This window comes from Elaeis guineensis, chromosome 3 (assembly GCF_000442705.2).
Source record: "Elaeis guineensis isolate ETL-2024a chromosome 3, EG11, whole genome shotgun sequence".
NCBI classification, from domain to species: domain Eukaryota; kingdom Viridiplantae; phylum Streptophyta; class Magnoliopsida; order Arecales; family Arecaceae; genus Elaeis; species Elaeis guineensis.
The window spans coordinates 87,370,208-87,394,020 of record NC_025995.2 but is presented as its reverse complement, the minus strand read 5'-3'; the positions used below and the strand labels follow the sequence as shown (position 1 = coordinate 87,394,020).

At 35.6% G+C, this 23,813-nt stretch overlaps 2 protein-coding genes across 23 annotated transcripts in view; one reads left to right on the top strand and one right to left on the bottom strand.

Moving 5' to 3' along the window:
* The window catches only part of LOC105041814 (omega-amidase, chloroplastic), a 62,021-nt gene that overhangs the window by 2,771 nt on the left and 35,437 nt on the right, over nt 1–23,813 (top strand). For 2 of the 22 annotated variants that reach the window (XM_073253922.1, XM_073253920.1), the window contains exons 4-7: nt 9–102; nt 875–949; nt 4,783–4,920; nt 5,225–5,303. In XM_073253922.1, the coding sequence (XP_073110023.1) occupies nt 9–102; nt 875–949; nt 4,783–4,920; nt 5,225–5,303 (386 nt within the window). Of the gene's footprint in view, nt 1–8; nt 103–874; nt 950–4,782; nt 4,921–5,224; nt 5,304–5,597; nt 5,614–5,726; nt 5,814–5,914; nt 5,998–6,058; nt 6,373–23,813 lie in introns of those variants that run through there. The other 20 variants (XM_073253924.1, XM_073253923.1, XM_073253911.1 and 17 more) reach the window with 19 other exon arrangements.
* Nucleotides 7,497–11,770, bottom strand: LOC109505582 (serine/threonine-protein kinase STY46). Its single transcript, XM_073253195.1, has 6 exons — nt 11,639–11,770; nt 10,836–11,114; nt 9,346–9,348; nt 8,770–9,283; nt 8,143–8,285; nt 7,497–7,670 (listed from the first exon to the last, which is right to left on the bottom strand). The coding sequence occupies exons 1-6, from the start codon at nt 11,696–11,698 to the stop codon at nt 7,497–7,499; spliced, it is 1,173 nt and encodes a 390-aa protein (XP_073109296.1). The 5' UTR covers nt 11,699–11,770.

Genomic DNA, 23,813 nt, shown 5'->3' with positions numbered 1-23,813 from the left:
ATTTACAGCTGCATCTGTTTGATTTTGAGGTCCCTGGAGAGGTTGCCTTCAGGGAATCTGATTTTCTTACAGCTGGAGAGGAACCTACCATTGTGGACACAGGTACTTCTCAAAGCCGAGTGCTGTTACATTTTTCAATTATGTTGCACCAATTTCTTTGACTTTGCACCAAGTACTGCAAATAAAATGCTAGTCATGAACGTTGTATGTTTGATTACTAAGCTAAACAAACTTTAGATTGGCTACTCGCGTTCTATGTCTTGTTTGAGAAAAGGTAGCGATGAATTGGACAATAACATATGGCCCTTACTGCTAACCTTCTAATGCTTTATTGATAATCAATGAACTCCTGAATAATTTGAGACCACGTCCAAATCAGATCAAGTTATACTTTTGAATATGTCAGCATATAACATCTCAAAAAAAAAAAAAAAAAAAATCAGCATATAAATGATTCTTAATGTGAATTTCTTTCAGTAGAAATAAAATTGGTCTTCTGAAATTGAGAACATTATTGAGATATCTTAGTGGAATAACATTTGGAGTAATAAATCTGGCATCCAACCTTTTTTGGTTTAGGTCGAGGAATTGACAGATGATTAGAATAAAAAGCTTGGCACTTGAGGTGGCTAATTTTCCATCAGATAGTTGTTCATTATTTCTCCAAAATTATAATCCAAAGCTCTAATGTTTCAATATTAAAATTATCCAAAATTAAATCATAATATATCTCATGTTCCATCAGATTGTTGTTCGTTATTTCTTCTAGAGTTTCTCTTATAACCATAGATTTAAGGATGCGATAACTATATATTTTGTTTCTTCTTCAAGAATCCAATATATTTCAAATAACTGATATGGAAGATTGGTGCAGATGTTGGGCGTATTGGGATAGGTATATGTCATGATATCCGTTTTCCAGAACTTGCAATGTTGTATGGATCAAGAGGTATCATTCTTTTCCCTTTATTAATCATATTGACATACTAGCTTTACCTTGGCTACATGCAATTCTTGTTTATTACTTAATTTTTGTTTGTTTTAGTGTAGTTGAATGATAACTTGGAAGTGAAAATGGTGAGTTAGCGAGGCTAAACTTGTAACATATAGTGATGTATGCAGATATCTTGAGCTCTAGGGAAGATGAGGGTATATACAGATTAGCAAATACATGGGAGCAGAAAGTGGTATAAGTGAGAAGGTCCGTTAAGAGCTACATCTTATGACAAAAAAAATGAAGGAATTGAGGACTGAAAAGATATTTTCACACACTGCTTTAAAAGGCGGTTGAAGCATGTGACCAGTTAAAGGGACTGCAAAGTGCATAAGTAGTTAGTATTTTAAACTATTTAGAATAAATAAGTATACTAAATACAATAAAAAACAACAATAACTATAGTAATATTTTTGGATAAACAGCAGCAATTTTGAGATGATGACGACAACTAACAATATTAGTTTATAAGTGATAGCAATAGTTGTAAAATAAGTAACATATTAATATTATTAATTCATGTACTTGCCCCACTTCAATATAAAGGGCTGCGTATATGGCCCCACAATGCTAAGCATGTTGTATATGCAGCTGGACAATGCTACACAGGCTGCATATGTAGTCGTGGGTTGCTGAGTTGACCGCCTTTTCTGTCCATATACAATATAACATATCAGTAAGTAGTGTGGTTTGAAGACCACATCTGCATATTTGGCCACATTCATTGCATTTGAAAGTACATTTCTCTTGTAGTTGCTGATTAGCAAGGGGAAAGATTTGAAAGAGTAACCATCTTTTGCATCTCTATCATTGGAAAAGTGAAAGCAGAAGAACAAAAACATCGAAAATCATGCCAATATTTTATGGGAGAAGGCTAAATAAATCATCGACATTAAAATTTTTGAGTCATTATTAGCTTATTTTTGCAGATTTTTAGAACTGAAAATTGTTAACTTATTGTATTCTCCCTCTTTCTATGACAAAGAAGAAATTTTAGGCAAAATTGGTTGTCAAATCACAAATTTAACCCATATTTTATCAGAATCTGTAAGGGGTATAATCTGCATGATGCACTGGATACAATTTTTTTCCTTTCTTTCTTTAAAATACATATAGAAATATAATAAATTATAATAATAAAAGTCTTCGATAGCCAAATTTTTGTTTTACATTAAACAATTAAGTATTGATTAACTTTAATTGATGCTATCAAGATTTTCTATTATCTATCACTTATACTCACCTATCATTAAGACAACACATAATATAATATAGTACTCACTTATAAGTAATCCCGATAGATCTATCTACCTCTTATATCAGTTATAAATGTAAATAATACCCTTTTTTTTGCTACAAAGTATATTATTTTATTAAATTAGCATTTAAATTTATATGGTAACAATTATAATAGTTGTTATGCCCTTGACTTGAGATCGTGAGCTAAAGATCGCAGTAACTGCCGCATATTCATGAAGAACTCTTCCTACAAGCATGCAAGTTATTTCCAACAGATATCAATACATCACAGTGGAATTCATAATAAATTAAGTTCAAAATTTAACTAACTAAAATTAACTTTAATCTTTCATAAAATTTTAATAATATTTAGAAGTTTTTATATCAATTAAACCTCAGATAATAATAAGTTTATGTTTAAACTCGTTTGATATTATTGACTCTCGCTTCTAGCTCGCTCGTAAAATAGTACCTATGTCCATAATTAAGAATTTGAATATGAAAATAAAAGAGAGACGTAATGAGCTTGATAGCCTAGTAAGTAATGAATATCTCAACCAAGTATTTCAGATATAAAATATGATGTTCGAAAATAAATATCATAAATAAACATAAGAACATATTTCATGCTAATTGATACAAATCAAAATCCTTTCAAATATTCATAGACTTATATAAATATATATCCGATTCAAAATAAAACACATATAACTCAACAGTTATAACTACCACAACACTTATCCCTTTGGTAGGGCCCAAAATAGAGTGCCAACATATAACCCCATTGGCAATGTCTAAAAATGAATACACAAAGTATATTATTATTATTATAAATATAAATAATATCTTTTTTTTGCTACAAAGTATATTATTTTATTAAATTAATATTTAAAGTTATATGGTAATATTATAATAGTAATAGGTAATAATAATAAATAATGATCATTTTAATCACATTTCATTCGATAAAAATATTTTTTCTCAAACTATGCAATTTTTTTTAGAAAATTGATGCAAAAAATTGAATATTGAAAAAAAATTTAGTGAAAAATGATGCAAATGAAAATAATGATTGCTATTGACATTAAAACCAACTATTATAACAATATGTCATATGTTATAAGATATTCATGATAAAAAACAAGAAATTCATTCATCAAGAAGGAAGGTATTATGCTTTTATAAACTTATTAAGAGCAAAAAATTTTTGATAAATATGATCAGTTCTCATCGAGAGTAGGGAATCTGATGAATGACTGTAGTCATTTTAGATGTTTATAATAGACTATCACCATGTTAAATAAAAGTCCTGCGTATTATCTAAAATAAAGAACTGTACTAATATCTTATCAATAAGATCCAAAATGAAGAACTGTATTAGGTAAGGACTCTACTTATTATACAAAATAACGAACTGTATTGATAACATTACTAATACGGGCATCCATGTGGTGAACGGAGGGCTTAGCACACGCAGAGCTTCTATTTTTGTTGTATAATATAATTCACTTTATACAAGAGGGCATGTTTATTCATGTTGGTATGTGGTTCTATCTAGCTCAAGAATTTGCCATTAGCCAATCCTTGTTATCGGGTTAACTTCAATCAAATGACCTTGTATACATGCTGAAAAGAAGACTCAAATAATATAAAAGTTGTCTTCTATTAATTTTGATTCCATCATATTACAATGCTTAAGTCAAATGTATGTGAATGAATAATGCATTTGCATTGAGTTACATCAGACATCACAAGAGAGAACAAAACGAGTTGAAGGACCTAGAGGTTCATTTCAATTTGACTCATTAGTCTAGAAGCTTGTAGATCCAAAATGACATTTTTTTACTAAATTTAAGAACATGAAGATCCATTGCGACTCGATCTGATCATGAAGTCCAGATGTGGTAGGAACTAGGGTTTAATAATTTAACTTCAACTTTTTAAGTCTTAATATGCATTTCATTCATTTGTTATTTTTTTTGGGCTGATCCCCATATCCAAATTTGGTAATGTCACCTTTTCTAGCAAGGATCACCTTTGTAATACATTCTTGGTGTGTTTAAGACACTAGATCTCTGTTCTAGATGCCAATATTCATTGTCAGTAGACTGTCACCTTGTATGGTTCTTCTTTTATTGTCAGCTGTCCTTAGCTAGCGGCTTGGAATCTTATGTAACCCCTTCTTTTAGATCATAATAAATCATGGATCATAGAGTGAGAGTTTTCTTAGAAGGAATCAGAAAACAAATTAATATGTCTTAGAAGTCCATCAGCAAACTGTAGATAAGGAATGAGATCAAAGTGTAGTTCATAAGGTTGCAGCTTACTGCCATTGTCTATTACACCAATAGAGAGAGGTAAGAATAAGTGACGCTATAAGTCTGTCAGAAGGAACAAAGACAGAATCTCCATGGACATATGGGACTTCACATGATTCTCATTCTTGATACTCATGAAAATATACTTTAGCTGCTCTGCCAATTTTTTCCTTCCCTTAAGTTCTAAAGTTATAGAAAAGCTGCAAAACTAATGGTACAATTATTGATCAGGAAGATCACTAACACAAAATAGGGAAGCATATACCCAGATCTATATTAATGAGGACGAAACAGAAGTTTGGATGATGCACTGGAGAGTTGTGCGATGGACATCAACAAACTGGTTACAACAGAAACATCAAGTGAAAGGTCTGCACATCTTAGGCTTGCAATCTGTTTAGAATATTCTTCAAAAAGCACTGTTTGACCCTTTGCAAGGGTTAAATAAAAACCATCCATATCTAAATATACAAAATCATGTAGTGTTAGATTGTAATGTTCTATTCAAATAGGCCATTTTTTTCTGAGCTAGGATAATATCTTAAAATCAAGAGATGTTTTCCTTCACATGTTTTGTTCCAGTGTCAATATATCTGATATTTGACTTTTAGAATTTGTTATAATGAAGATTGCTGTAAAGGATTGATGATTGTAGCTTGTCTTTGACCTTCAGGGGCTCATTTGATATGCTATCCTGGAGCATTTAACATGAGCACTGGTGAATTGCTGTGGGAATTGATGCAAAGAGCAAGGTCAAAAAATACTATAACTGTTCGCTTCGACTTCTTTCATTACTTTGAACAGTCATTTTCCTTATGTCTTAAGGACTTCTTAAACTGAAATAGTTTTGGAAAAAAAAAAAAAAGTGTCATTTGCATATGGTTTATGAACACAAACTGATAGATCGTCCATAATGTGTGAATGTGTGCATGTGTATGTGCACATGCTCATGCATCCCTGCATACACCTTTTTAATTTTCTCTTGAAACTTAACTTCAATTGCACTAATTATTGCTATTATTTGCTTCAATCATAACAATCTGCAGGGCTGCTGATAATCAGGTAATAATCTCTCGCTCTCTGCTTTTTGCTCCTCATTTCACTTGTTTTATGCTTCATAATGCATAAATCCTGTTTTCCAAATTAATCTTGACAAATACTAATTTTCATGGCAGTTATTTGTTGCAACTTGTGCACCAGCCCCGGACCCTAATACCAGTGCTGACTACATTACATGGGGTCATTCTGGTCTTGTTGGACCGGTAAGTGTAAAATAAAGGCAGCAAATTGTTCTGTATACTGACAACTGCTGTTTTATGGAGGCCTTCAGTTGGTAAGTCTTTTACTTTTCACATTTTTGAAGTTCGGTGAAATAATTGCAACAGCAGGGCATGAAGAGACAACCGTCATTGCGGAGGTCGATTATTCTCTGATCCAGTTCCATAGGTATTGTTCTGTAGTAGCCACTCAAGTCTCATTAAGATTTGCAATTCTAACCAAACAATAGAATATCTGCAGGGAGAACCTTCCTCTTGAGGTGCAGAGGCAGGGAGATATGTACAAGATGGTTGATGTCCTTGGAGGGAATGCCCAGTGATGCTCATGGAAATATTTTTGCATCTCTAACATGAAGTTATTCAGTCTGATAAGAACTAGCATCGCTCTTCTATTACTTCTTTATTGTTGTATCCATATGTTGAAGTACATCAACTAGTAACAGAATAATTTATGAGAAATATCAGGGATTCATGGTTGTATCTATAACTTCAGGAATTTTTTTTCTGGCAACTGATATTTGCTCAAATTTTATTCTTCTGTCAAGTCAAACTTTGTCTTATTGATCCTTTCATTGACTAATAATGTATCTATGTCTACTTCAGTACAAATCAGATTTCAGAAATACAGAAAGCAACACAAACATAAAATGTTGAACAAGCAAAAGATAAGACATGGACTCTAATATTTTTGTATATGAATTTTTTTTTATAATTACATGCTACTGATCCTATTTTTATGATGCTACTAGTGTAAACAAATCAAAATAACAAGTAAGTTTGTATGGTTTTATTGATCGAAGATCTATGTTACATGGACTTGATTATGATTTTCAGGTGTAATATGTGCCTAAATATTGGGTTCTTTTAATCGCTAGGAATTTCTTCTTGCAGATCCACACCCAAGTGTCATAATCTTACCAATTTCTAAGTCTTGGGTGTGGGTTCTTGGGAGAACTTAGAGGTTTATGCAACAAATTTGAAAATTGTATTTAATATATTTTGTTTATATTCCCTCAGCCAAGTTTAGCTCACAAAATACCAGTAAAGAAAACCATGTTGCTTTACTTCAGACTGTATGTCTACAAATAGCATTTTGTGTCATGCCATTGTCACCACTTGTTTTTCTAACATCTTGTCTACAGAGTATTTTTTTTCTCTCCCTGCATTCCAGCATGATGATGCCTTGTTTCCTGAGGTGTAAGCTATACAATCTACATCATGTCTCAATACTCTCGCAGGTCAGACTTTGGAGGAAATGTTTCCTTCCAAACTATATGACTACCCATTTGGGGCCCATATTTGCCACCCACTGATGCCAAGTTACTTTCCTTCTGGAGGAGATAATATTGTGTTCATGTGACCTAGACCAGAAATACATAAAACTGAATTTGACTTAAGCCAGGTCATCTTGACGACTCCTGTAAATTGTGTTCTTGCATGTTATGTATTCTGAAACATGAAATAGGAAAGAAGTATTCAGCTGTAGGATTGCAAAATTAGAGTCTTGGAGTGGGACTGCAGCTGGAAACTGCCATTTTTTACCGAAAGAAATTGAATACACAACAATGTTGGCTGTAGACCACACATTTTTTTGCTTTTTCTGGTTCTTTTTTTTTTTTTTTTCATTTTCATATTAAAAATCATTACTAATACAACAAGCATCTTAATCTAGTTGAACTTCTCCTGGATCTTTCTAAGAGTAGAAGCAATAATTGCAAATGAAGGTCTTGTTGAAGCATCTTCACTCCATGAACAACATATGAGGTCTATGAGCTCTTTGTATTGGCCATCATCATCGGGCAGTGCTGGCCGAAGCCTTCCTTCTCCAACTTCCAGTGCAATCTTTAGGGGAACACATATAAGAATAAGATTATACACTGATCTTTGCATGAAAGGAAATTGCATGACAACATGATTTTATTGAGATCTAGATTGCACCTTGATTTTTTCATATAACTCTATTTATGAGGATTGAGTGTTTTTTTGGTAAATTCAGTATCTTCGCAGAAGCTTAGTGGGCATACATAATGCTTGTTGGTAGCTCTGAAGTGCAGAGCAACTCCCAGTAACTTTTGGGGAAAGATGATGAACATGTGAATACAGTGTTTAAAGTACTTAGGGACTACTCCATTTCAGAATTTTTAGATTTGGTTTTACTTGATATCTGAAAGGTAATTTCGGCTTGCTTCAACATAAGATAATATCTGAAATGCATTATTATTGTGAATCATCAGCAGACTGTTCCTAGAAAAGCTAGAGCATAAATGTTTAAGAAGGTTCATCTTGAAGGTCTGAGCAGGTGATTGGATTATACCTTTCTAGGTTTGAAGCTGGTCTCTATGTATGGATGTTGACCAGTAATCAGCTCATTCAATATGATGCCAAAGCTATAAACATCACACTTTTCATTGTATGGTTCACATCGGATTATCTCAGGTGCCATGTACACATAAGTCCCTGAAAATTGAAGAGGCAGCATTCAAGAGTCAAACTTTACAAAAGTAAATTAATTTAATTTAATACAGTTTTTTTTTCTTCTCAGTAACTATGGAACATAAGTTTGCTTGTGTCTCTGTCATTATATATGAAAGGTCAGCTCTGTGCATGTTATGCACCGGCTTAAATGATGTTTTTCTGTATCTGGTCATTACTGAAAATTCATGGTGAATTGATGACTTAATCTCTCATCAGTAGCCCAGTCTTTTACTATATTGAGAACCGAACTGAAGATAAAGTTGGCTTCAATTAAGTATCTGATCAACTATCCAGGAAAAAAAATTTCCTGCAGTACAGCTGTTACCTGTTTTCCAGGGTTGAGGCCAAGACTCTTACAAGGGCAAGGGATGCCAGCTGAGCATCTGGCATCTGTTAGATGATGACTTTGATGGACAATATGCAATCCTTCATTACTTCATGCAAGTATGTAGACATTGATTCTTACCTATTTCACCTGTCAGTGCTGCCTCTCCCTCAGGTAGGAACCGAGCATGCCCAAAGTCAGCCACTCGAACATGCGAACAATCATCCAGGAGTACGTTACTTGGCTTCAAATCTCTGTGGATGACCATGGGTTTTTGTTCATGAAGATATTGCACTGCCTGAGCAACTTCCAACGCCTTCTTTAACCTTTCTTTCAAAGGGGGAAGAGGTATTGACCTTTCTCTTTGCCTCTCCTTATGTCCATGCAACCATTCTGTTAAAGTCTTTCCACTCAACAGCTCTGTGACCACCCATCCATTTTCTGGTGGGAGGAGACATGCACCCATTAATCGCAACACATAAGGGTGGCGTTGACGTGAAAGAGTATCAAGTTCGTAGGCAAAGAATTCTTCACCACTTTCATTTAATTGGAAGTATGTTGGGTATATACACTTAACAGCAACATCAAGGCCTCGCCAAGTCGCCCTGTATATGTCAGCTGTGGTCCCCTGGCCTATCTTTTCATTAAACTCTATCTGCTCAGAGTAAATTGCATTGTTTACTGTTAGTTATCAATGGGAAGCAGCATATCTCTTACCTTCTGCCCAGATATCAAACAATTAGCAAGAAGTTATAACCATAGCCAAGGAGCTAATCCCAGAAATTTGTGGGTCATCATGTGCTTGTGGTCGATTCCAATTAATTTCCTTTGAACTAGCTATTGTAAACATCTTCACTTGGTTACGCCATCTCACATGGGTTCCTTGATTAGAATCCCAACCTATCACTGTCTGTCACTAGATTATAGTTTATGATGATAAAAAGTTTCATGTCTGTTGTGAGCTTGAAGAGTTATGAACATTGGTAGCTGATGACCATCTCAGATGGGTACCTTGAAGCCTTAACACAAGAGACACCGCTCTGCACTCAATACAGAATGTGCTTTTTGTATTTTAAAAAATGCTGCATCTAAGTTTGTCCAGAGATTGGAACAACCGAGGCTGTTACTCGAAGCTTCAGAATTTTTTTTTCTTAAAAAATAGTGATAGATTATTTGATAATCCATTTATAGTGTTTATTTTGATTAGTGATAATATGACTTTTGATAATTGATGACTAATAACTTTTTCAATCTTAGATCCTTGCTTATGCAAATATATCAGCTTCTTCAAATGTTTTTCAAGTATCGAATAACTTTTAACTGTACAACCAGTTAAGGAAGTTTTAGTACATCATTCCTTTACTTTTTTAGTAATTTTATGCATAAAGATATATTCTTTATGTAGGATTAGCAGCCAAAATAAAGCTGTTGAGTTATGAACCAATTTTGTCATGATACTACTATATTAAACATAAAACCTGTAATATAATTTAATTCACGATAAATAAGTCATTACTTGATGACTGATGCACCCTCAAGTTGATGAAATATCATGCAGATTACATCGCTGTGGTTGGCTTCAAGTAAACAGTTGAGTCAAATGCTTTTTTTCCCCAGGAACTCTAAATAGCACTTGGAGAATTATCAAAAAGTCAAACTTGGATTGTGATGGACATGCATATCTGAACTTAAGTATCATCTATAGCAATACTTATATAGATGTCAGAATTTATGACCGCAATGGAATCCCCATACTCGATCAAAACATGATTATTCTGTTGGAGGAAATTAGATGCTATGTCATGTCCCCAAAGTCATCATATAAAGTAGCTTCTTCTTTTTTTTAAAAAAAAAATTTAATAAAAAAACTCATGTTCTTGGGCTTGTAGTTATGTTTCATTGTTTCTATCTGATTCATATCTTGGTCCTCTTGTTAGAACCTATTTATCTGTAATAAGCTTTTCTTCTGGTGAAAAGTGAATATAAGCTGCAATTTCTTGTGCGATGTCACTGAGAATGCTCCTAATGATCCTTAGACATGATTATGTCTACGTGGATGCCTGTGTACTAGCATCCTTGCTTCACATGCCATGAAGTCTTGTGGTGGCAACCATTGCAAATGGAGGAGTTATACGTGGGTATAACTCTGCAGTAGGTATTACATAAGAATGATAACAAGATTGAAAGAGAAGAATACATATGCTCACCTCATGGGGCTCAATAAACCATCCATTGATCTTTGCTTGATCCCTAATGCCCGCTAACTGGGGATCACCGGTCATCCTATCAACTGGTTTTGAGGTTGTTTCATGATTGAATTCTGTGGGATGAGGGGGTTGCTGGTTGTTGGATATGTGGTGCAGGAATCCATTCTGCTGTGCAATGTCTAAGCAGAACCTGACATAGTCCTGCATCCTCTCCATACGAGCTTTGTAAGTGTCCTTGAGTTCTCTCTGACGTTGAAGCTCCTCTCTGAGTTCACCAACCTTGATTGAAAAACAGAAAAATACTTCAACATCCAGGAAAATCTAGCTTTCTATCTAAACCATAACTAGTTGTTGTTTGCTTTTAATTTTTCATCCCCCCCCCCCCCTCCTCAAATTTCTGTTCTTTTTTGAAATCCGGGGTTCTGAAATCATCCTGAAATACCATTAGGTGCATTTAAGATGGCTTCTCTAGTCTCCACTGCAATGCTTGAGGAATTATTGTGGATTGTTTGTAAATTTTCATTTTTCACATTTCTGTTCTTTTTTGAAATCCAGGGATTTGAAGTTGTCCTAAATGTCATTTGGTGCATTGGTTGGGCAGGATGGCTTCTCCATTCTCCACTACAATGCTTGAGGAATGCTGAAATACTAAGGAGAGGTAAGATTTTGCTTTTCTGTTATTTGTGCTGAAATATGGGATCTTCACAGTTGATGGTGTAGTCACAGAAAATGGTAATTGAAATTCTGAAAAACTAAACTCATGCTTCACTATGAGTTACAAAGACCTGGTTGCTGTTTGATACCTGTTGCTGAAGACTTGCCTTGGATGGCTGCTGTGTCTCTGAGAGCACAGAGATTAACATGGCAAGGATCCTGCAGCATCCATCGTGCCGTTGAGACTTCCTCTCCACCACTGGAGATCTCTGGTTGGGAGATGATGGTTGACTGTTCAGTACCTTTCTTTGTGTAATCTGCTGCTCCTTGTGTTGGATGCTCATGGTTTTTGCTTAACTTTGTGTACAGAGACAAATGAATTGATGAAAAGGGAAGAGGGGAAACCAGTGGTAAGGGTGTCTTTTATACCGATGACTTCCTCGGCATTGTTCAATGCACAAGGAGCATTGGATATTGTTGTTTAGTGATGGGAACCGATGAATTTGGCGATTCATTCGAGGTTATTTAGAGGATGAAGATGGTTTTATTTTTATTTATTTTATTTCATGAGTAATGACAGAATATGTGATTAGATCTGCATAGATTCGAGCCGTTGTTAGATAGCAAGTCTTTGTGGTCTAATTGGCTCAATTCTATCCACTTACAATACATCTTAGCAGTATCCAGGGGACCGGCGGCATTTTTTATGGGGATTCTTCTAATTAATCCTCAGGTGAAGAGGCCGAATGCTGACATTGCTAGTGTCGATGGCTCCTAGCATGGATTACACAATTTAATGCTGAAGCATTTGTCCCTACTGAGAATGTTGCCTCTGTCTTTACTTAATTCTTATTGGGTTGGGTTGGAGTGGTGTAGGCCTAGATTCAGCCCACGATTGAAAGCAGGCCCAGACCTGGTCCATACTTGGTTTTCTTTTGGGCTGTACTGGCCCAATAGGCTTCCATGGGCTTACTCAAGCCCAGGCAAGATTGAACTCTAGAGAAAGTCTTTGTGCACTGCATGCAATGCAATAAAATTGATATGGAGTGTACCATTCAATCATATTGGAGCATGTATTCATCGCTTTTCAATACACATTTAATGCTTGCAGTTCTATTTTTTTGTTTGAAATTTTGAATAATGAAAATGTCCATCCTTTTCTGAAAAAATTATGATATCCAATGGCTATATTATGACATCTTACGGCTAAATTATGACTTCCTATATATAAGATGTCATAATTTTTTTTTGCAGAAGTTACAAAGAGAGAAAGATATTTTTGTCATTGAAAATTTATGAAATTTTTCAATAACAAAAATATCCTTTTCTTATGATATCTTATGTGTAGGAAGTTATAATTTGATCACAAGATGTCATAATATAGTTATAGGATGTTATAATTTTTTTAGACGAGGAGGAATATTTTATTATTCAAAATTTCAAACGAAAAAATAAAATTGTAGGTATTAAATGCGTATTGAAAAACGGTGGCTACGTAGTCCAATCAGATGGGACGGTGTATTTTTTTTACATCGGGTGTGGTATATAAAGAATTACTCTTGAACTCTAATTGGGTATAGGACTCATGGGTGCAGTTGTTTCATGGGCCCGATATTTTTTGATTGGGTTATTGGGCCTCTAGGTGTTGTGGATACCCTAATAGATGATTAGGCTTCATTTGTTTCTCGTTTGTTGTGGAATTTCAAGAAATTCTTTGTGCACCACGTGTGGTGTAGAAAATCCGACATGGAGCATACAACTTTATGTAATTGGTCAACATAGCCACTGCCTTCTAATACATATTTAATATCTATAGTTTTACTTTTTTGTTTAAAAATTTCGTACGACGAAAATATCTCTATTTTTTGAAAAAAATTATGACATCTTATGGCATATTATGATTTTTTATACGCAAGATGCCATGATATGGCTTAGAAAATTATGACATCTTGTGCATGTTATGACATCCTGTATCAAATTATGACTTCTTGCACAGAGGATGTCATAATATGACCCAGGATATCATAATATAAAAGAAATATTTTTATTTATTTTTTTATTTAAAAATTTTAAATGATGAAAATATTTTTATTTTTTAAAAAAATTATGATATCATGTGTATATTATGATATCCTGTATTATATAATGACATTTGTGGATAAAAAATATGATTTTCTGAAGGCAGGATGTCATAATATGGGCATAGAATAGAATACCATAATTTTTTCAATGAATAAAAATATTTTTATTATTTAAAATTTTAAATAAAAAATAAAATTATAAATATTAGATATATGTTAAAAAATGATGATTATATCAATGAATCGGATAAAATAGTAACGTTGAATTATTTAACATCGCCCGCCGTTACGAAAAATTTTCCGTGGAATTTCTGCTAAGTCATGGCCCAGTGACTCCTGCCATTATAAGAACCGTACCTCGTTTCCCACTTAAGAAAATTACTTATCTGGGATTAATGAATGGGGCAACAGGAAAACACTGTTTTGTTGAGTGACTTTTTATGAATGGAGCAACGTGAAAATAATATAACGTCTTACTGACCTCCTAAAAGAAAGTTTGTGCATGTAATGCACATGACTATTTTAAGCAGTACAGAATGCCTTTCTACACCACTAACCTATCAAGAGAGAATAATATATGGGTCGGTCACATTCTTATCAACTAATAAATGTTTCTTAGAATCTTTTTGGCAGATGGTTGAGTTAGGGATAATGATGGATGACTGCAATCCAATTAAGCAGGTGAAAAACTTATTAAGCCTTTTGCCATGCACGTCTTTTCAGCCATTTTATACAAGACGTAATTATTATGCAAGAACAGTATGACATAGCATCAAAGATTTGTTGGTATTCAGTAAAGCGGTCGTTTGATGGCGTAGGATGCTATGTGCCAGCTTGCCTGTTGGCTTACGTTAAAACTTCTATTGTGGCTTATCATTGGGGCGAAAGAAAGTGTTCGCCCTTTTTCCTTTAAGGAGATGGTCTGGAATGAATAGTCCATCTTCTTGAAAGAGAGTAAAAGAGAGGAAAAAGTATCATAAGGGTGAAAGATGGATTATGTAAAGATGAAATACAGTTTACTTTTTTAGTCATACTTTTTTTCTCTCGTATTAGATATCTTATGTTTGATTCTTGGATAGCGCATTTCCAAAAGTATGGATTTCAATAATTATAATACAAGTTGATCTCCTCTCTTTTCTCTCGATAAAAATTAATTTACATAGATCATTAATCAAAATTTATGGTCTTGACTTCCCCCCTAATCTTACTCTATGTAGCAAGAATTCCACATCATATAAATATATTTTAAAGACCATCTAAAATATTTTGTGAAATAACCCTCATATGAAGCAGAAGAATGCTAATTATTATTTGCTCCACTCCATGAAAATCTATGCAAATAACATCTTATGAAATATGATGTGTGATCAATACTGTTAATTGACAAAGCTAGTGCATGACTGTTTGCAGACCCACGACTTGTGCCTATTTAAATTACTCCAAAGAAAAGGCCCTACTTGATTTGTGAATAAGATGGAAAAAAACTCAATTAAGCTACCCATTTATATCTATTTCAACAAAAAAAAAAAAAAAAAAAAACAGCTCTAATACTAAAATTAATAAAATAAAGAATATATATTGTTTAAGATTACGCTAATGATGGAACGTAGGCTGGAGGGCCTACTGACAAAGTATCATTGTCAGTATTGTTGAAATTTTAGAATAGGATCTTTGACGGTATCCATGACAACCCAGCTGGAATTGTGATAAGAGTTATGGTTGATGCCATTGATTTCATGAGGACCAGGAGTTTGGAAGGTTTTTGGATGGTTGGAAAATTCTAGGGTCCCACTACTACAGTCTCTACGTCTCAGCTGGTTCACTTTTCATGGGAACTCTCATCCCTAACTTCTTCAAGATCGATGGTAATGCGAATGATAAGAGGACAACGTGATGGTGCTGGATTTATCATCTATAATGTCAGACCGCTCCTTGTCATAATTGGTTATTTCTCGCTCTTTGATACATTGGTGCCTTAGAGAGTGATGGAGTGATTTGAAAGGAGATTTCAGGATGGTGATTCATGGTTGTCCGTTGGGTTTGAGCTCTCAGAAGATCATTTTCTTCTGCTAGCTATTGTTTGGAGACTATTATATGATACTCATGTTGCACATTTATAAAGAAAAAAATTATGCGACTGATTGGATGGTATCTTATATTATTGAGCATACAGTAGTGTGGAATATCTGGTCAAAATTTCTATTGTCTCTATGACTGGATTACATCGGATGCTTACGGATGTATTATATTAGAGTTTCTTCACGTGGCTGGTTTTAATAAAAAAATAAAAATAATATTTTAAAAAAAAAATTTTAGAACCGTCAAACAGCAGCATGATTTTTAGATGGTCAAATATTTATTTACTCTGCATCCCTCTATTCTAGCCTAAGTTAATTAATTTATTTAAATATATTTGAATAATTTTAATAAAATTATGTTGTATCTTGAGGGACGAATTAGTGGGTCCAAGTATGGCTATCTCAAAGAGGCACTAATTGTCCATGTGTACCAACTCCTGCACAACTTTCTTGAAGTACACTAGCTCATTTTGGATTTCCTAACAAATTGCCGTAATCAGCTGGTCCGCAGCTTGTCTAGTTGAAGAATCAAAATTTTCCTTTCTAAAGATAGTCCATAAGAAATAAAATTTAGATAAAACCCTTTGACTTATTTCCATGGAATGTTTGGTAAATATTTTATACATACATATATAGCTCACGTGGCCACAAAAGTTGTCCCGTCGTGTGGTCCCATGAATGGCGAGAAGTACGATATTTCTTCTGATCACAAACAACACTATTTGCTATCTCCAATAATAGGTAGGGCAACGTTGAAGTTCTGAGATCATAGTCCTTTCTCCCCTTTTAAGAATAAAAATTTGGGTCAGGTGGCATACTCGCAGAAAAAACTATCGTATTACTACCAAATAAAATATATAGTAGGAAAAGTAAATTAGGCAGACACATCTAAAATATATTTTATCAACCAACTGGGATTCCAGTGGACTGATTTGGCGCATGATACAACAACCGTTTCTTGCTTGTAAACAAAATAACTAACAATAAAATTTACATAGCTGGGTGATGCTTTCGTATGGCACCTTCCAAGTAATCTTGGCTCTTTATCTATCACATTATAGATGTTCTCTCGTACCCGCACCCACAATCCAATGACGCCAATAAGATGGCGGGCGAGGGAGCGACGGAACGGGATTCTCTGCGACCGTAAAGGATCTACACCACGAGCAAGAGAGGACGTTAATATGGTTTGTAAGGCCAGCATTGGATCCCGTTTTGACGGCAGACCTTTTTGAACGTTGTCGAGGACAAGTCGAGCTTCTGAGCAGCGAGTTTTCTGGGAAGGTTGAAATAGTGCTGTAGGTCTTCCAACGCTATATTCTTGCTCCGCTCCCTCTGCAAAGAAAATACATGGTAAAATTTAGGAAGAAGGTCACCCAAACTCAGATTACTCACTCGAACAAATCACCCGGACATGTGGCATTGTGGCGTGCCATCCTGATATTTCTTGAGAATTTATTGGGTGGACCAGCGCAAATCTTGGAGCGCGCATGTGCACGGTGGATAACGCGCATCGGGAATGCGTGAAATTCAAGGGTTAATGTGGCCTGTTATCTACCGTGGGATTTGGGTGGTCTTCCTGGGCGTGGTCCAGGCAATAATTTCTCATATTTCTCGGGTATGTACGAGTCACCGTGGCATTGCTCTAAGATAGCTATAGCCACGTGAGCTCCACGTACATCTTAGAGTGATTAATTAATTTATTCAAGTGAAGTATTTTTTTTTTTTTTTTAGGACTCCGGTGACTTGCTTGAGTTACACTAGCTAGTATTTTTGTTAGTAAATGCCAAGAGCACAGATTGCACCTGATAATCAACTACCTGGGTTGCGAGTCTAGTCTTCCCACGTCTTGTGTGAGCACCACTCCCTTCAGTTGCGGTGGCTGGGGTTGTTCCAGTAGTATAACCAGCACTAAGTTGTGATGATCCCCCTTTAAATCATCAAGACCGAATTAGGAAAGAAAAAAAAAAAAAAGGATAACCAGAGAAAACAGTTGACACGTAGAGTTAATTCTCATGGAAATCATATATGGTCACCATGATAAAACTATCCTTGTGAGGCTTACCCAATTCTCATGATCAATAAAACTACCTTTCTTTTGTATCTTACCAAAATCTGGCACCGGAGGAAAATAAGATTCTGATCTGCCGCTGCTGCTTCCCACTGCGGACCCCATGATGATCAAGCTACTCAATGTGTCTTTCTTCCATTCGCCTGCACATTTCTCCATGAGCATCCTGTACTTGTCTACGAAATTCTTTACCCAGTCCCAGTTCTTGTCACTAAGGCTGTAGAACGTAAGACATTAAAACTGAATTAATTAAGATTCCAGTCCAACAGTTTGGTGATCAGAGAAACAGTGGGACAACCATCTAATCCTCAGGAAGGTGATTAATTAGTCCTCGACTGGGTAATTAGAGAAACAATAAAACAACCATCTAGTCCTCCAAAATCACAGTTGGAAGATAGGCTGGGCATGTGATCATCAGTGTAACAAACTAGAGAGAAAAAAAGAAAAAAAAAACTTGAGAAGAACATCTTTAACATACTCATCAAATCAAAATAGGAGCACCCATACTTCACGCATCAATACAAATCCATGATTACCATATAAAAAAAAAAAAAAAAAAAAATCCATGATTGAATCATACCTCTCAATCCATATTGAAGATGCATGGGTCACATCTTCCCATCCAAACCTCATCCAGATAATTTCTATGACGGTTGGATTTGGCTATTCTATTGTCCTTTCTGGACCAAATTAAATTTGTCCCACCAATCTACTTTGCAGCCTTTAACTCTATAGGTTGGGCTTGGCTAACGGTCATGATTTTAAAATACACCTAATGCCCAAAACACTCTATTCCATGAACTTGAGGGTGATTCACGCCCGTTGCGTGCGATCATGCACGGTCGTTCATTGCACGATGAACGAAGCATGTTGTGTATCGTACGATACGATACACAACAGAGGATCCGTGCGAATTTCATAATAGTAATATTCTGGATTAATGATATGCATGATGTGAAAGGTCACAACTATGAGGACAAAAAAAAATTACGTGTGATCATGTATGACCGTCTATTGCATGATGAATGGATACGCTGTTCATCTTGCAATGCACAGCAGAAGATCCGCATAGATTTCATAACAGTAATACTCTAGATTAACGATACGTATGATGTAAAAGGTGATGTGAAAGGTCATGACTATGAGGACAAAAAAAAATTACGTGCGATCGTCCATCCCACCAGGGGCGGCTGAAGGGCAAGACCACCGAAGCCCTTGCCTTAGGCCCCCGCCCCCAGGAGGCCTCCTGCTCGGCGCTCGCTCGCATCCGGCATCGCGGCGACGCGGTCCAGCCTCCGCCTCCGAGTCCGGCGTCCCGATCCAGGACTCCAGGCGTCCAGCCTTCGCCTCCGGCGTCCCGGTCCCGCCTCCAGGCCCTCCACGCTCCATCAGTGACTACATCCTGGCATCCCGATCCCGTCTCCGATGTCCTGGTCCCGCCTCCAAGTCCAGTCGCGGTCCAGCCTCCGCCTCCACGCCTCCACCTTCGGCCGTCTGGACTCCGGCGTCCCGCCGTCCCGGTCCCGCCTCCACGCTCCATCAGTGACTGTGACCGCATCGACCGATCGACGCATCCCAGCGTCCCGATCCCGCCTCCGCCTCCATGTCTCCGCGTCCGGCGTCCCAGTCCCGCCCTGCCTCCAAGTCCACGCTTCACGGCTCCACCAGTCCCGATCTCTCCGGCCCGGCAAGGCCTCTCCAGCTGGCAAGGCGGCAAGGCAAGAGCAAGACCACCAGGAGATCGGTAAGTTTCTTCTTTTTTTTTGTTTTTCGGCACTCCCCCTCCGCCCCGCTTGGTGCACCGGGCCGGCAGGCCGCCGGTCCGCCTTCGTTTCTCGAAAGCCGGAGCCCGGAAGAAGGCCCCTCCTTGGCCCCTGCCGGACCCTGCGGCCTGCGCAGCCCCCAAGTCCCCCCTTTCCGCTTGGTCCGAGGGTGAGAAGTCGCCTGTCGCGGGCCTCGCGGCTCGCCGACGGTCGATCGGCCGGTGACCGGTCACAGCCACAGAAGACGAAAGGGCTGTGCCGCTGTGGCATCAGTTTTTTTTTTTCAAAAATCAAAACACGTGGCCGGTGGCTGATGGGCAGGTAGCGTGGCTGTGTGGGATGGTGGGAGAGCGCGGGAGAAAGAGAAAAAAAAAGGGGCGGCGGGCGGCTTGCATTAACAGCGTTACAGCGGTAAGGTAATTAATCCGATCCAACCACTTCAACGGTAAAATTTCAACGGTCAATTTTTTTTTTATAAAACTAATCTGAATTGCTTCCTTTTTTTTATATTGTTATATTTATACAATTGATAAAAATATTGTGGAATAGTGTTGCAGTGGATGCTCCATATTTTACACAGCATTCAACAATCGGGTGCTATTATTCTCATTTGCAATCAGCATTGAACAATCGGGTATTATTATTCTAATTTTTATCTATTTTTTATTTAATTTAAAATTTATATTATATTATTATATATTATCTTTATTTTATTTAATATTTGATTCATTGAATAAAAATTTTGATTGTTGATCTTGTATTGGCTATTTAAGAAATATAAAATAATTATAATAGTTATATCTTTTTGATAATTCATAATAAGAATTTAAATATGTCAACTCGAAAATATGAATCTGGTTATTCAAAGCTTTAGAAAAAAAAAAATTGAAAGTTTAATACAATCTCAAAAAGGAGCTCTTGATAAATTCTTTACAAGTAATAAAAATAATAAATTAGAAAATATTGATGAATGTTCTTTAAATGAACAAGTTAATAATTTTTTAGAATTAAATGATAATGAAATATTAGAACAAGAAAAAGTCAACGAAGAGATTCAAGATAATCTTCAAAGTCATAGTGAAGAAAATCAATCGGTTAATTTAAATGATTGCATTCCTAAAAATATTTATGATAATAAAATATTAGAACAAGAAAAAGTCAACGAAGAGATTCAAGATAATCTTCAAAGTCATAGTGAAGAAAATCAATCGGTTAATTTAAATGATTGCATTCCTAAAAATATTTATGATCCAAGTCAATGGACAAATATTGATACAAATTTGAGAGATTTATTAGTAGAAAAAGATCCAATTAGAATTGATGATATAGATTTTCCTAAAGATGAATTTTCAAGATATTTTTCTACTACATACTATATTCAAAAGTTGACAAACGGAGAGAAGTATGAAAGAAGATGGCTAGTTTATTCAAAAGATTTAGACAGAGTATTTTATTTTTGTTGCAAATTATTTAATTCTGCTTCTAGTATAAGTAAACTAGCTAATGTTGGTCGTAGAGATTGGAGAAATCTTAGTGCTAAACTTAAGAGTGATGAGATGAGTAATGAGCATGTTATTAATATGTGTTCATGGATTGATTTAGAAATGAGACTATTGAAAAATAAAATAATTGATAAAAGTATTCAAGAACAAATAAATAAAGATGAAGAACATTGAAAAAAAGTCTTATTAAGAATTTTTGCTGCAGTAAAAACTCTTGGTAAAAATAATTTAGCTTTTCGTGGAAAAAATGAAAAGATATATCAAACAAATAATGAAAATTTTTTAAGTCTAATTGAAATGATTGCAGAATTCGATCCGGTAATGCAAGAACATATTCGACGTATTAAAGATGATAAAATTCATACCCATTATCTTGGACATAATGTACAAAATGAATTGATAAATTTGTTAGCAAATGAAATTAAAAATAAAATTATTAAAAAAAATTTAGAAGTAAAATATTTTTCAATAATACTTGATTGCACTCCAGATACAAGTCATCAAGAGCAAATATCTTTTATATTGCGATGTGTAGATATTTCATCAAGTCCAATCAAAATTATGGAATATTTTTTTGAATTCTTAAAAGTAGATGATACAACTGGAAAAGATCTTTTTGATATCATTATGAATGAAATAAAATATATTGGACTTGATATTAATAATTTAAGAGGACAAGGATATGATAATGGATCTAATATGAAGGGCAAACAGCAAGGAGTGCAAAAAAGACTTTTAGATATAAATCCTAGATTCTTTTATACACCATGTGGTTGTCATAGTTTAAATTTAGTACTGTGTGATATGGCTAGTTCTTGTACTAAAGCTATATCATTTTTTAGAATGGTACAACGTATCTATTCACTATTTTCTTCTTCTACTAAGCGATGAAAAATTTTGTAAGATAATATTTCTGATCTAACTCTTAAATCATTATCACAAACACGTTGGGAAAGTCGTATTGAAAGTATTAAAGTAATAAGATTTCAAGCTCTACAAATAAGAGATGCTTTATTGGAATTAGCAGAAGTTAGTGAAGATCCTAAAACTAAAAGCGAAGCTAATTGCTTAGCAACTTATGAGCTTGAAAATTTTGAGTTTTTATTGAGCATCACTATTTGGTATGATATATTATTTGCTGTTAATTCAGTTAGCAAAAGTTTACAATCAACAGATAGGCATATTGATGTTGCTATAGAATAATTAAAAAGTCTTCTTTCTTTTTTTGAAAAATATAGAGAAGATGGATTTGCATCCGCTATGATTTCTTCTAAAGAAATTACATCTGAAATGAAAATAGAACCTAAATTTCATGATAAGCGTATCATTCGCAGAAAGAAACAATTTGATGAGAATGTTGACAATGAAATAACAAAATCTCTTGAAGAATCATTTAGAATTGATTATTTCTTATATATAGTAGATCAAACAATTTTTTCACTCCAAAATAGATTTGAACAATTTAAGATATATGAAAATATTTTTGATTTTCTATTTAGTGGTAAAAAATTGAAGTCATTAGATAATGATAGTTTGAAAGAATATTGTCTTAATCTTGAGTGTTCTTTAAAATATAATAACTACTCTGATATTGATGGTTTAGATTTATTTTCAGAGCTAAAAATTTTAAAAAAAATTATACAAGTGGAAGATAACAGTTCAATGGATATACTCAATCATATAAGACGACTCGACTCTTTTCCAAATACATATATTACTTTTAGAATAATGTTAATAATTTCAGTAAGTGTTGCTTCGGCAGAAAGAAGTTTTTCAAAATTAAAATTAATAAAATCTTACTTAAGATCAACAATGTCTCAAAAAAGATTAAATGGATTGGCTATATTATCAATTGAAAAAAAATATTAAGAGAATTTGATTATAAAAATTTAATTAAAAATTTTGCATCTCAAAAAATTAAAAAAATAAAATTTTAATAAAAAATTATATAAATTTTAATTAAATAATTATATTTTAATTTTTAGTTCTACCCCTCCAAATATGTTGAGCCGCCCCTGCATCTCACGGTGGACGGGACGTACTGTACCATATGACGCTGGCGCATGATGATTTGTAAGGTGTTGACTATGAGGACGACAAAAAAAAAAAAAAAGGCGTCTGCTGGTCGGTGATCCCGTTCATGGGCGGGGACGCCACGTCATGGGTGGCAATGAAGAGGAGTCTGTCTGGCGCGCGTCAGGGTCGACGGCGTCGTCCTCAAAGGCAACACCAAGACGAGGGCCTCTCTAATGAAGGCCGAGGTGCTCCTTGCTTTCCGATCCGCGTTCCCGCTCGGAATTCTCCTCTGAGCCGCCGAGGTTATGCTGGGCGGAGGGGGAGGAGAACTTGGAGAAGAGGTCGAGAGAGAGGAGGGACTTGGCGGTGGGATCGTCGGATAGGAAGCGCAGGCGGCGGCAGCGGAGAAGCTGCGGGGGAGGGTGGGGAGGGCTAGTCGGAAGAAGTCTGGGGTGGCGAGATCCAGAAAGAGGAGGGGGGCTAGCGGCGGAGCTAGAGGAAGCAGATCAGGAGTGTAGGGTATAATTTCTCTTCCTTGGAGCTCCTTGAGGACACCAAGGGACTGCAAGTAATCAGACCATGCAAATGCTGCCCCTTCCTCGAGCGATCTGACGTCCATGGCTAGCTGCTGCAAGCTCATGGGCTCGGACTGCTCGGTCCATGCATGGTTGCCTGAAGGGCTAAGTTTTTGGCTTGGACAAAAGATGGCTGCTCCTTACCATGAGCTACACGCGAGGACAAGGGGTTTGGCTGCATGAGAATGTTGGCTCCCTTCTTAGGGCGGCAAAAGGAAACGCATCTATACTCGTTAGC

Excerpts from the sequence above, each read along its gene's own strand:
- LOC109505582 (XM_073253195.1), bottom strand. The coding sequence starts at position 11,698 with ATGTTAATCTCTGTGCTCTCAGAGACACAGCAGCCATCCAAGGCAAGT. Across the intron at positions 11,115-11,638 it reads AGGCAAGTCTTCAGCAACAG|GTTGGTGAACTCAGAGAGGA; the intron begins GTATCAAACAGC and ends TTTTCAATCAAG. Across the intron at positions 7,671-8,142 it reads CCAGCTTCAAACCTAGAAAG|ATTGCACTGGAAGTTGGAGA; the intron begins GTATAATCCAAT and ends GTTCCCCTAAAG.